This window comes from Dicentrarchus labrax, unplaced genomic scaffold, assembly GCF_905237075.1.
Source record: "Dicentrarchus labrax unplaced genomic scaffold, dlabrax2021, whole genome shotgun sequence".
Lineage (NCBI taxonomy): Eukaryota > Metazoa > Chordata > Actinopteri > Moronidae > Dicentrarchus > Dicentrarchus labrax.
Window position 1 is genome coordinate 20,876,263 of NW_026136702.1, and position 15,034 is coordinate 20,891,296.

The 15,034-nt window shown below is 38.6% G+C and overlaps 1 protein-coding gene across 4 annotated transcripts in view; it reads left to right on the top strand.

Annotated features, from left to right (window-relative positions):
• Positions 1 to 15,034, top strand: part of LOC127351988 (kinesin-like protein KIF20B) — a 52,233-nt gene that overhangs the window by 17,487 nt on the left and 19,712 nt on the right. For all 4 annotated transcript variants that reach the window (XM_051380057.1, XM_051380082.1, XM_051380074.1 and 1 more), the window contains exons 24-30: positions 597 to 722; positions 1,368 to 1,498; positions 1,950 to 2,105; positions 2,855 to 3,031; positions 5,933 to 6,058; positions 6,971 to 7,072; positions 7,591 to 7,800. In XM_051380057.1, the coding sequence (XP_051236017.1) occupies positions 597 to 722; positions 1,368 to 1,498; positions 1,950 to 2,105; positions 2,855 to 3,031; positions 5,933 to 6,058; positions 6,971 to 7,072; positions 7,591 to 7,800 (1,028 nt within the window). The remainder of the gene's footprint in view (positions 1 to 596; positions 723 to 1,367; positions 1,499 to 1,949; positions 2,106 to 2,854; positions 3,032 to 5,932; positions 6,059 to 6,970; positions 7,073 to 7,590; positions 7,801 to 15,034) is intronic.

A 15,034-nucleotide genomic window follows, 5' to 3' on the forward strand; every position in this document is an offset into this window, starting at 1 on the left:
AAATTTAAGACTTGGCTCCATTGGCCCTTTGCCATAGCCTTCATAGTGTTGAAGTGTCTGTCCTGTTGCCAAACTGTTTTTTCTTCTGAAAAGTTCTTGAGCAAAACCCTGAACCTGCTTTGTGGCTGACCTCTGACCTATGGAAATGTAGGAATGTAATGATACACTGAAGTTGCGTTTCAATACAGTTCACGGTACTGGGTTCTGGAGTTTCTCTTTCTTCTTTTATTTTTTTTTACAAAATGAGACTGAAGTCAAATTATGACTGAATTATGAAGATTCTTATTCTACATATTGACAAAAATCTACAAAAGATATATTTAAAATACTCCTTTTTTTATTTCTGAGTTAGGGTACAGACTGCAAAACAACGCATATATTTCCATTCTAAAAACTGAAACTATAACTACGGACAATGGCCATGTATCGCGATTTAACTGTCTCGCAGTACACCCTTACATTCCTAGGGAAGGGCAATGAAAAGTAGAATACCTCTTTCAGGGATCAGTATATTTTAGTACATTTATTGCTGTGTGGGGGCGAGGATAGCATACTCTTTTTGTGGCACTGACGGGGTGTTTTATTTTTATTTGTAGACCTTGAAGACAAGGAGCGTGTGATGGAGGACATGCGTTTGGCTCTGACGGAGCAGGAGGAGACACAAGACCAGATGGAGACGGTCTTGGAGGAAAAACTTGACCTCATCCAGGAGCTCTCCAGCGGTAAGATGCGGGAAAAGAACAAAAAGCAAACAGACATTGTGAAAAGATTGAGGATTTCATTGTTTTGAATTAAAAAGGGGTTTCGCCCATGGACAGCTTAGTCTAATCCTCTTATCCTTACGAACTGCAGAGAAACAAGAATGTTCATAAAAGACAGTAAATGAAACTGACTGGAGTAAACATGTGTTTTCTAACAGCCACAAGACATTTTAATTAAAGTCAGGTCAGTAAGGCAAACAGTGCTGAGTCACAATGAGGACAGAAAAACACATCGGATTATTGTGCACACCACAAGAAGATACATGCATGAAAGCACATCCAATAAAACACCAAAGGAAGTTGTCCTAAAAAACTAAACACATACAGAGGAGAGTTCATAGCGCAGATAACACCAGGCCAACTGCCATAGCTAATTTGGTTCTTCCCAAGGCATAGATTTATAGTATAAATTAAGATATTGTTTGTCACTTGAGCAAAGACTAAATCTATATTCGGTCTTACTTTTTACACTGAACAGGTCTATATAAACCTTGACTGGGGATTTGATTAGTGAAGAGAAAGTTATATAAGTTAGATAAAGTATTGACTTATTTTGTCTTAATACTTGAGTATCAGTATTGATTTTCTGGTTTCTAACAATTTCAGAGGTGGCGAAATTGAAAGGGATGTTGTTGCAGCAGGACCGTGGAAGCAACACACACTGTCAAATCAACAGCCAATCCGACGACCTGAAAGTGGCCAGACAGGAAGTGGCCAAGGCTCAGGAAAGCTTGAAGGTAATGATTGGAAGTAATTTTCTGATGTTATATAAGATGGATAGGACCAAAAATGTATGTTCTCAATCAGATTTTCTGAAGGAAACATAATAACAAAGATAACATTCCAATAGGAATATAGATTATTAATCCATAATTAGTTAAGATTTGATAGATCATGATAGTCATTCAAGTTGGTGTAACAGTGTGGCAACAGACATTCCTCCCTTGCATCCTCCAAAAAAAAAAAGGAACAACAAGGAACTCACCCTGATCACATAGATGTACTCAGGTTATGTAATACGAGCTAGTATGACTGATGTCTGAGTCGCTCATGTTTCTACTTGATATATGCATTTGTAGGTATCACTCTTTTCATTGGTGTTAGTATTTTATAAGGCTTTTCAGCTCAAACAAATTACACATTTTTTAACACATCTTAAAAAATAAAATATAACCATTTTGTATACAGCTGTCTACAGAGAAACACCAGGCCGAACGCAAAAAGTGGCTGGAGGAGAAGCTATCCTTGATCGGCCAAGCTAAAGAGGCAGAGGACAAGAGGAACCATGAAATGAGGAAGTTTGTTGAAGACAGAGAACGGTATACTCGTCAGCAGAGCCAGTTGGTAAGAAAAGGATGAAAACATGCGAAACACCAGCTGAAATACGTAAAAATGCTCCCAAACAACAAACAACTGCAGCTAAAAAAAAGTCCAGCTTACATCTTTGACACACAGCATGTGTGATCAGTAAGTGATGCCTTGCTGAATTGCTACAGCTTGTGCCTGTGGTGTCCACATAGAGAGCGTTTGTGCTGCTGCTGCCAGCCCTATCTGTGTTTGCCTTTGATAAATACAATAGAATGGATGGATTCTGGATGGAATATTTATATTTTTTACATGTCTGTGACATATTCTACAGGCATAGACATTGAAACTGTAACGAAAGGTGTAGCTGTTGCTGGTATAATGTCTGTGACTATGAACAAATCCTTTTCACTGTGTATTTTTGCTGGTAATCAGGCACAGCTCGTGGAAAAAATAGGCGAGACCTCGACTTGCTAGTGAAGCATTGAAACAGTCACATTGCCAAGACATTGTGCAACGCACTGCAGGCGTGGGTGGTCTAAGAAAAGCAGATTTCTAATTTGTAATCTATTCAACAAATTCGCTTTCTGGTGTTTTATTGATTAGCCTCACTGCTGCTGTGGTGATGGTATGGGTCTATTCTCTCTCTCTCTCTCTCTCTCTCACACACACACACACACACACACACACACACACACACACACACACACACACACACACACACACACACACTGCAAAACCAGTATTTTCCACCAGATATTTAGCATGTACGTTTCCCTCTTTGTCAGGAGTCCATGTCCTCCCAGCTGGCTGAGAATGAGCAGACCATGGAGAAGTGGAGGAAGGAAAGAGACACGCTGGTAGCAGCTTTGGAGGTCCAGCTACAGAAGCTTCTCTCCAGCCAAGCAGAGAAAGACAAACTCATCCAACAGCTACGCCAAAATAACACACAGCCACCACAAGAGGTCAGTATGACATAAAGATTAAGACAGCAACAATCTAGATAGAGGGACCACACACAAGATGTACTGTCGAAACATCAGAGACTGACTACAAGAAATTGGGTGAAACATGTTAAAATGTTAGATCTGCTTGAGTTAAAGGGGAGATGAAGATGAGGTGGAAGAGGAAGGTTAAAGAAGGTGGTTTAAGACACAAGTGACCATTTCAGAATGTTAATGCACAGGATAAGTGTTCATGTTTGCAGTATTAGTGTCTCTAATCTTTGAGTCAGATAACATCCCTCTTGCATTTGAACTCCTAAGGCTGTTAATGTATTATTCATCAGTCAGTAAGAAAAAAAAAAAAAAGAACTCCTTTTGTTTGAAATGTCCTAGTATGTTTAACCTCTGTAGACACTCAAATCGGTGATGTCAGAGCACTTGGTTGCCATCATCTGTCAAAGAAAAACACCTGCTGTGACGTTATTGATTGGGGTTTAGCCAAAGGTGAAACTTAACTGAAAGACTGAACCTGTAGTGTACACCGCAACAACAGTTTTCTGCCCCATTTCATTCAGTGTTGATTTACCTTTTATAGGTATTGATAGGATTTATTGGGAGAGCAGAACCCTAATATGCAGGGAAAAAGGCTGAAAAACATCTCTCAGCCAGCAACACTACTGAAACCCAACATAGGGGTAGGGAGGGAAGGGCAGCATTGGAACCCAGTTGGTGACAAAGTTCAACAGATAAAGATAAATAACAATTCCTTGTGACTATTCTTTTTTAATTGGTTTCTGTGATGTTACACAGCAGACAAGTGCAGCTTATGCAGAGATTATTTCACTTTTGTCACACTTCTGAACAGCAAGTTCCATCTTGCTCTCCTTTTGGCTGTCTGGTGAGTCAACATTGTTAACGTGGAGCCATATCTCTGTTCCACATTACATTTCAGGATTTTGCACTTTGCTATCTCACATTTTGTCCTCACAGAGCTTTTGTGTGGTTTTCAAAATAACATAATTTCTTTCATTGTGACCAGATAGCTTCCCCATGATTACTACAGAATAGACGGTGTGAAGGGCAGGCTGTAATGATTCTCCAAATCATATATATACTAGGCTCAATTTCTGATATGGCTGTATTGATTTTGAAAGTTTGCATCAGGCAACAATTGGGAGAGAATTGCAGCTAATTTTATGCAGGCGTCTCTGTATCGGAAAAGCCACAAATGATATGAAGGATACTCGATAATTATGACAGTGCAAAAACTGCAGCTGTGGGGAAATATTCACAGTGCAGTGCTAATCATACAAGGATTATTGAAAGCATGGATTCTTTTCTTTTTCTTTTTTATTATCAACAAATGAGATTTCAATAGGAGGCTGTCACGGTTTGAAGGAGATTTTGTATCAGATTCATGCACAAATATTTATTTTTGCAGAGATTTAAAGGGGCATTTTATCACGCATAATATGCATAATATTTCATAATTAATTTTTGTATTTTAGACCTTATTTGTATTTGTAAACTACTACCTAAATTCTGCACTCTACATAGGCATTATCTATGGGTACCTCCCTGCAACCATGCCTATTCCATGTTTCCCATGAGTCTTGGAAATCCATTAAAGTTTAGGAATTTGAGGAGAAAAAATAAATTGAATTGAAATATTTTGTAGGATAGAAATTTACATTCTTTTGTCTGTGAGCTTCTGTAAAGCGTGCTAGTTTTAAATATAAAAATTCTTACTGTTAAACATTAACCTTGATCCATGTCTTAAACTATGCCATGTTGGCTCCTTGAATTTGAGGGAATTTGGCCTGGAAAGTCCTTGAAAAGTCCTTAAATTTTATATTTAAGAAGATTCTAGTATCTTTGTGGGCCCTGCTCCCATGAGGCCCCAGGATACTCAGTCCCCTTGTTCCCCCCAGTCATACGCCCCTGCTATTAATTGCCAAAAATTAGCACTAAATGCAGAATGCAGTCAGATTCTCAGTCTTGTTTGTGCAGGTTAAATGAATGATTTTGTCAAGTTTGTAGTGTTGAGAAAAAAAAATATGCAAGTGAACCTGAACGTTGAACAAAAGTACTATTATAAGTTTCACAAAATGGAATTTACAGCAGGACTGCTTTACATTAGATTGGTAACTTAGTGTATTATCCTAGCATCACGGGTCAATTTTAGCATCACATTACCTTCTGGACTTGAACCCAAATGTTGTCCATCTGGGGAAGGTAAATGTTACTGTGTCAACACTTTTGAAAGTGAGGTACAGCAAGATAGGGCAATATCTAAATCGCAGATTATAATTAAGTACTTCAGTGTGGCAGAGATGCTCTGGCCTACAAATATTGCTCTCCAGATCTAAGAAAACATGTTTGTTACACCATTATGATTTTAATAGTTTTTTTCACTGAAAATTGTGACGCAAAAATGATCATTCTCACTAAGTGAATTATATTGTAATGTCTAGTGACCACAGTCACAGTGCATTGGAAGCAATTTCCTCATGTGTATCACACACAGTGCAATCTCTCTGGAGTTTTCCACTGATTGTGTTGCCTGCCATGTAGGCCTCCATGCTCGTTGAAAATATTGTGTAGCTTTGTGTCTCCCTGAATATGCGCTGTACATCTTCTATCATAAATGGGAACTTCAGCTTTATGTAGGAAACAGATATTTGATTACATGTGTTTGTATCCAGTATTTGTTAGGAACTGTTTAAGAATAACTTGTGCCTTGCCCTTAATCTTGAGATGTTTTTGGCCTAGGAAGCTGGCTAAGTAACTATTATTTGAGATTCCTCACTATTGGTTGCTTTAGTGTTTTTTTTTTTGTTTAATGGTTTGAGGCTCTGGTTATAACAGTTTTGGTGAAATAGCATCAAATCATCCTCAGTGTCCATGAACTTCCTGTTACAGAGTGGTCATGGTGGTGTCAGCGTGGCAGAGCTGCAGGCTGCTCTGTCTGAGAGAGAGGCGGAGATCCTACGTCTGAAGGAAGAGTTCAATGCTTCAACAGCCAAACAGAAGGATGCTGTCACACAGGTCAGTATATGATCTCTTAGTATCAAGTTACCACCGCTGCTTGCTTGAAAGGTGGCTGGTCATCTTTAATTTGTGTCTGCAGTAGCTACTGCAAGTTCAAAAGAGTTTGTACGCCCAAATATATCAGAATGTTACACAATTTGATTATACAACTTTCTTTCTATTTTGAGCCCATCTGAGCTTAAAATCCCCTATTTATAGGTAGAAATCTATCAAAACTAGGGATGCTTCTCACATCAGTCCTGTATCATAATGAATCCAAATGGTTACTATGTTCACTATGTGTTTGTTTTTAGTTGTTTGCTAAGTGTTTTAGCTGAAGATTCCTCTTGTTTTCATTTCTTTTTTAAGATTTTATCAGAATTATTTGTGAGATTTATTTACACTGTGAATATAATGAAAGAGTAACAACAGAAAGTTGCATGTTAGCGACACAGAATATGTCTTTGCCTGCTGGGCTCTTACCTTTTTACTTTATTTATTCATAGTTTGTCCTCGGGTGTTCACCATCTTCAGAGTGAACAGAAATGTGGACAACCGACCACAGACTGTTAGTTTGACTTGGATTTTTTGAATGTCTTATTTTGCACACCTTAACCACAAGCTAGAACAAGGATTTCACTGTGTGTTGACAATGCTTGTCTTAACCTTGTTTGACACACACTGTTGTGGAGTTAACAACATCTGTATATGAGAAACCCTCAGCTCCAGAAACAAAGATGGCACTTTAAAATGTATAGGATAATTATCTTTGTTATCTATATAGCTTTGTTCATTTGAAATCTCTGATTGAGTGGTTGCACCTGGAACATTAATGTACGAAAGGATATCAAATGTGTCAACATGTTTTAAATGTTAAAATTATGATTTACTTTATTTTATATGTTATTCTTCTTCCTATGACCGATTAAGGACAACAAGAGCCCTGCTACACTGGTTGGGAAACCCCAGAGTGAAACCATTACCAGGAAGTCAGGGGGTGGAAGGGATACCCGAGCGTCAGTGAGCAGTCAGGTAAGCTCACGAGATGACATGAATGTAACCCTCCAAAACTGATATTCCAACGTTCATTTCATGCAACGATTGGCCAGGTTTGCAGACATGGTTCCTACACAGTATGGAAAAGTATGGAATTTTGAAATAGAAAATGTGTAGGAAAGAACCTTGTGCAAAGGTGAGAAAGCCTGCGACTTTGACTACTCTGTTGAGCTCTTAACATGACAGATTAAGCCCCCACCCCCCCGTTTATGAAAAGTGTGTCATGCAGGAAATATTCATTTTTTACAAGACACACAGGTACATAAGCATTTCAGAGGTTGCCAATGATGAGTGGGCACTCAACATTTCGCAACCTGAACCTTTCCAAATGCTGTGTTGCTCACTAACAGTTACATAGGTGTGGATACTTTGGCTGTTGTGGTGACTGACCTCTTCCGAACAGAGAGACCAGCCTGTATCCTCATGCCTAGACACATTTCTCTCAAGTGACCGTGACGTGAACCGTAACCTTGAAATTGTGTGTGGTCCCACAGGGCTCAGCTGGCTATCCATCAGTGCTGGACTCCTCTGAGATTTCCACAGAGAACGGCAGGACGAGCCGCTTCCCACGGCCAGAGCTGGAGATCTCCTTCAGCCCTCTGCAGCCAAATCGTATGGCTCTGCGACGCCAGGGGGAGGAGAACGCTGTCAACATCAAAATCACTCGCTCAGCACGCAAGAGGAAGAGTGGAGAGATGGAGAAGGTAAGGACCAATCAAACAAAAGCAACTTGTCCAAAATGATCAACATTCTCATGTCTTTTGCCCTTTGTGGATACATTTCCTACCATATGTGTCCAACTACAAAAAACTGCATGTGAACATCTCTCTGTATAAATCTACATTTGGACTCCATGTCCCCCTGTAGGTTCCCTGGAAAAAAAAAAACTACCTAGATATCTTAGTGAAAAAGCCCATCTCTGGGGCTCATGTTGCTTAGGGTTTTTTTTTTTTTTTTCACACATGTTCCGTGGAGAAAATGTTAGTGTGAAACCTCTCCCTCAGCCCCTGTCAATCCAGCACCAGCCAGTAGTGCAGGATTGTCTTACCAGTTCTGAGAATGGGACAATGGCAGTTGTATTGGTAGTTCTACACCACTACATAGCAAACTCAGATAGTTGTGATCTGTTAATAGGTTTGGCATTTTCCCATGAATATATTTAATCTGGGTTTGAAATAATACTGTGGTTGTAATACTGTATACCAAGTGCAGGTAAAATAAATTATGTAATTGGGTAGTTATTGTGTGTGAACCATGTTCTAGTAAGGATCTTTTGGTTTTTATTTCTGGCAGAAGACCCTGATTTTTCTTGATTTCTCTTTCTCTGGTCCCCTTTTCGTATGTATGATATGTGATGGAAAGCAGCTACAGGCAGCATGATTCTAGTCAAAATAAGAAGTGTCAGAATTGAGATCATGATCACAAAATAATATTTATTGCACTCTGTATTGTCTTCATGCTGACAGTGATCATTAGTTCCTCGCAAAGGACAGACTGCTGTATTTAAGCAGACAGCTCATGCAACTGCATAACGCGCTACATTCAAGAACAATCGATGCCTGCATCAGTCCTGTGTGTACCTCAACGGAAACTGCGATATAAGAGCATGTAGCACAACATGAAGAACAGTTTGAAGAGCATTTGTCCAGTGGCACATTGGTCACCAGAGCTTTGTCTAATGCATTTTATGAATGTAGAGAAACACTCCAGCAGTACTTACAGTACAGTGTTTTTCCCTATTGTCTTCACCAAGAGCCTTGTGTATTTGCTGGGAGCTCAACAAATGCAGTTTGTATCCTGTGTAGGCAATGTGGAGTACAAGTAACAAGGTCAATTAGCCAATCCCATCTGTGCCATTTGGAAACAGATTAGAGTCTTCATCCTGTGAACTGGTCAAGTCTACGGCTGTTCTGTGAAAGCAATTGCAAGTCACACGTCGTCTTGAAAAGTAATCCTAGAACAAACCAAAGAGGCTCCATGGAAACGAGACCAGACTGTGAGACTTGTGTAGAAAAGTGATACTGAGGTGCAGGGTGAACAGAGTCTCACTGGAATCTGATTAAATGCGCTTATGTTAATTTGTTCCTTACGACTAATGCAAGGGAAGTAGGCTAATGGGTTGGGGGTGAGGTGGCTTTATAAGCCTTTACAAATTGATAAATACCAGATCCAGTGAGCAGCATGTCCTTTTTTCCCAAATGTAAAGAAAACCAATGAATATAATTTTCATAATCATATTTTTTCAGTTATTGTCTGCATTGTTCTGAGAAATTAACATATGGACTAATGGAATACTTTAAACACAACAAAATGTGTAAAAGAAGAACTGACACTAAGTAATTTAAAACAATAATGTGACTTCTAAATCATACAGTTTGCAAAATCTATTTTACCTCCTGAAAAAGCAGTATTAACTGAAAATAGGCTCTTTGACTAAATCAACAAGATGATTCATGGCCATATCTTTGTTTTATATGCTTTTGAGTGCATATTTTCAATATATTATTGTTCAAACTTGTATAAAAGCTTTCTTTTTAGTAGTTATTCCAGTATAAATAGTATATCCAGTAGATTAACAGTATATAGTATAGATAGGGGGGAAAAAACACTCACATGTATGTATCATCCATGTATGGGTGAGAGAAAACAATCACATTAATCATAAATATCCCTTTCAAGGAGCAACACACACACAACACAACACAACCCCCAGAGAACACATTAAACAAGCATCTCACTCAGAGGAACCAAGGTCGGGTACAGTTCACTTGTCACATCACTGTTCGACTGTCACTGTCTGCAAAGGTTAAAGCTGGTTGCAGCCTGTAGGACTTTTCTGTTTCAGAAATCATTTTATATTTTCCATTTTCTTTTTGTCTCTTTGGCAAACACAAAAAAATCTATCATGACTACATTTGTAAAAATTCTAAAAAGAAGATGTCTGCTCTTCTTATTAGCTTTATTAGTTCTGAATGTTACATTTCCAAATGTATGAAACACGAGCTATGTCTGAGCAAATAGCAGGCTTAATATATTTTGTAAATGTTGAATTGATTACACTATATATATATATATGTTTAAATTAATAATACACCTAATGACATCTTTACTTTGCATTCAAATAAAGCCCTTTCCTAGAGTGGTTGTGGTTACAGTGCCATGCCATCTTAGTGCATGTTGACAGATATAAATCAGTTTGACATCCTAGCACAGGGACTTGTTGGCAGTATTTTGACAGCAATTTTCACACCTTCACAAACCTCCCTGAATAACTTTTTGTAACCAAGGGCAAGGGTGTGAATGCTATGCACATATCAGAATGTAGGTGGGCTTTAACCATGTTTTACCGCCATTTAAAATCCACTTTTTTTTGTAAAGTAAATTTGGTATGCAGTGATTTAGCATTCAGACATCAAAAAGACTATTGGTAGAATAAAGATGCTCACATTTAGACCAAACTCTGACCAAAAGAAATGGGAACTAGGGCCCACAAGAGCTTGTTTTCGTCACTGGAATGCTCAAATTGTTATGCTAAGTGTCTGTCTGTAGGGTTTCTTTCCATAATGTTGCTAGGGACCTTTTTGTTAAAGAGTAATCCTTTTTTGATTAACCAGAAACGGCACATATATAGATTTCCTTGCCACCAGACTGCATTGTAGAAAATGGTAATTTTACCTCGCAGATCAGCATTCCATTGTATCTTCATCCAAAGTGGACAGAAACAAAATAAACTTCACCAAAACTGTATTCGTTAGTTTTTCCACTTTTTCAACAATCAACATCTCTGCTTTGGTCAAATTAAATCCTTGATTCACTGACGTAAAAGACAAAACAAACTGCTGTTTCAGTCGATCTCCTTAAAGCCAACAGTTGCACACAGAGGGACTCGCACTATGAATCAGGGACAGCAATAAACGCATACAGAGACAGTGTGACATAATTCTCTGCTCAGGCCACCATTACTCCTCTACACCTTGACATTTCAAAAAGTTGTTTATCTAATATTATTTTCTTAGATCTTCCATAACCTTTAACATTGCCCCACCTTTGTCAATCTTTCTATAGGTACAAACTAAATCTCCCTAAACAAAATCTATATTTAATTGAGGGTGAGGCCATCTAACAATTTGTCCACAAATAAAATGTTTTTGGTACTGAATGCTTTAGCACTTCAAATGTGTCAATTTCGGTGTGCATAATGCTACATTTCATTAAAATTAACAAACAACTCTGGTTTACACATGAAAGTGTACAAATAGTAAAAGATGGGCATTTTGTTTGCAGCAGTTACCTAATGTTGCCTTGGTATTTTTGTAACTGAAAGTAACCAAAATTGGTAATTTTATGCAATTGAACAATGTTTTATCTGTCAGTCAGAAGTGTTGAAACCTGCATTCTATTTAATGGCCAGCAGATGGCAGCTCCATTTGCTACAGTAACACAACGATTCAATTGAGTCTTTATGGAGAAATGTCTCACTTGAATTTATTAGCTCAATAAATGGTTTTCTAATGAGTTTATGGTCTCAATCGCTAATTTCTCTTTCATACAGCATGATGTTCAGTTTGTAAATTATGGTCCAATTTTGAGTAAAATGGACAATAAATCATGGTATGCTTTAGGGTGTGCCTACCCTGTCATTGTCAAGTCATTGTCAGTGATACCGACCAGTGAACTGCACAAAATTTTGAGCAAACCGTCAAACTCGGCAGTGCTGATCAAATATCAAGAATCAAGATTCTGTTACTGCATTACCTATTTCTTGCCTTAAATTGTTTTGGAATCATATTTTATCTGTAATATTACATCATGTAACCAGGAAAGCCGCCATTGTTTAGTGCCACGGACAAGTTGAAACTGCGCAGCGAATGAGCCCTCCGTGGACTCCGGCCAACGGTGATGGTGACAACCTTAATGCCAAGTTCGAAGCTTCAAAACAATACTCCACAAACCAATGGGTTAGGTCACAATAGGTTCACACTTGAGTGGTACTAAAGACAAATGAGGAACATTTAGAATCAGAATGAGTCTACCTTGACTAACTACCTTACTGGATTATAGGAAAATGACAGAGTACAGTAATTAAAACAATTTTGTTAGTCTGCCAAACCTGCCATTGGTTTTATTGTTTTCCAGAATTTTTACACCACCTCTAGAGACTCAGAGCAGTGCGAAGGACACCTGAGACTGTACATCCTCCCTCTTCAACATTTCAAAACTGCCAGTAGTGAGAACTGTGTGAAGATTTGTTAGCAATGTGCCTACATGCTCTGACCAAAGCTCATTAGCTGGACCCTATTAGACCACGTTCATGTAACACATGCTCCCCCAATATAACTAGGCTCTTCTGACTCTGTCTCCTTGTACCCTACCGGTATGACAACATTTTCTTTTGATACCAGCGGTGGGAGTACTTATACAGGGGTGAAAGCTTTGAGATGAAACCCCAAAGTAATTCCACTAATGACTGCCATTCTGCTGACTCTGCTGCGTTCAAGAGAGAGAACTGGAACAGAAACAGAGGGGAGGGAGGTATAATGAAAAGCCCACAAAAAGATGTAGGTGTTTGTGTTAGGGAGCGGTTCTACAGCACATCCAGAGTGATGTGTCATTACATCAGATTTGATTCTGGGTATCTGGGGCACTTCAGTCAACATTTATGAACATGAACACATCCCTTTTAAAAGGCAGTAAACAAAAAGAGAGAGAGAGAGACTGAGACAGAAAGAGGGGAGTATGTGTATGTGGGTATGAAGAACATATTTTTGTTGTTGTACATAACTGCATGGCAATTACATAAAAAAGACCAAATGTTTAAATTTTTGTTGCCCATAACAGTTGCATAAAAGACCTTTGCATATAAAAGCCTTACTCTTTCAGGAACCTTTGAACAGTGGATTTACATTTGTGCATTTGTACATTTTATTTTTTTTTTTTTGAAATCATGAAAATATCCTTTTGGCTTCATAGACATGGTCTGTCTTTTTTCTTCTTTTTGTAGACTTTGTTCTCAAACTAATATCTCTATTCATGCTGCTGCAATGACCCAGTTTCCACTTGGAAAGCAATGGAGTCTTTCTTCATCTGAACATATGAGAAAAATGATACAGGGTGTTTGTGTCAAGGGCCCAAGGGTCATGAGTGTCAATACATCAATGACTCTGTCAGCCTTCATACAGTGCCAAGCCAAAAAAGGAAGTAACGTTAACGTAATCCACGTTTTGTGCCCAACAAAAGAAAAAGGGAGAGAATAAGGTGTGCAGAAAAGAAAGGAGAAATGTGAGTTTAAAACCAAGAGAGAAATGGGCCAAAATAAATAGAGATACAAAAAGTACAGAGGGAGATGGAGGCAGCACAGAAATAATAAATTGAGAGAGATTGGTTGAGGGTTAGAGGGGGAAAATGCCAGCCAGGGAGGAAGAAAGTGAAATGAGACCAGAGTGAGAGGAAGGACAGGTGGAGAAAGATGGCAAAGAGAATACAGCAGTGGAGTAGAGTGTAGAGGAGGGTTGGAAGAAAAGAGGAGAAAACAGGGTGGAAAAAGAAGGTAAGATAAAAGTGGAAGGCAAGTTGAAGCAAAGATTGGTTCGATAAGAGCAGAGAGAATAAACCGCAATGGAGGATAAAAAGACGGTGACAGTTGATGCTGAGAGAGCTTAGATCTGAGCGGAGTCTAACTGCAGCCTATACTTAATGTACACATCTATTAACACGACATCTCCTCTATGTTTTCACTTTATCACACGCAGTAACATGAAGATTTATATATTTACTGGGCCACTGGAAACCCATCCAGTTGTCTTACTGTCAGTAGACAATATAGCCTATAATTATTAACTGTCAGACACATGGAGCAATATGTTTAAGTTACCTTGCCATAACCAAAAAAATAGGTAGGATATAAATATATATACTTGCTTAGTCACATAAAGATGCTCTAAAGACACAATGCAACTAGATATTTGACTATACAACCCTTACTAAATCTAAAGTCTGCAGATATGTCTGTTTGCTTCATTATACGTAGACACAAAACCACACAGTATAAAGTGACGCAGCCTATACTTATTGAAATTTACTTTCCCCTGTCGCACAGCATGTAATTGATCCCAACTAGCTGTCACTGTCCCTTTCCCACTCCAGTTACAAAGCCTGTAATGGAGGCTTTCTGCATCCGTTGTCATCACAGAGGCCCATTGGAGAAATAACTGTGTGGAAATAACTGCTAAATATATACTGAAACAGCCAGGCAAGACAAAGACACTATTCTCATGGGTTAAGATTTATCCAAGGAGGTTTTGTATTTGGAAATTCTATTTGCGTCACCAGTTGTAGTGGAGCATTTTGACAGATTAAGGATTTCCCTTGACCCCTCCCTAAAATTACTCTGGGTAGGTTGGTGATCGCTGTAAATGTAATGAACACTTGTCTTTTCTAGGGAAATGAACATTCATCACATTTGCATGTAGTTGTAGTAGATTTTTACTACCTGGCTAAAGACTTTCCTAGTCAAGTAGTAATCGTTAGTTACAGCCTATAGTCTAGTATAGTCGTTGCACATTTGTGATTATAAATTTAAGTTTTCATATACCTATATTTTATTAACCACCTGTTAAATGCTAACCGCAAACGTCCTTGTTGGAGTCACCTTACATCACCTGGCCTTCGTCAGTCTTGGAGGCTCTGAACCTGGAGTTTTTTTTTTTTTTTTTCTGCGACTAATGAAAAGTAAGTTGACTAAGACTCAACCAGCAACCGATTTAGTTTACTACCCTTATTTTTAGAAAAGTGAAAGTATGATTCGTACTGCAGAAACACAGGGATGGGTTTCACCAGCTGGTCTTTACTGGGTCTTTAGAATAGACTTCACATCGGTAGCACCAACCAAACTTGGTCTTGACTACGTCCGGTCTTAATGATGCGTATTCATGTGACTGT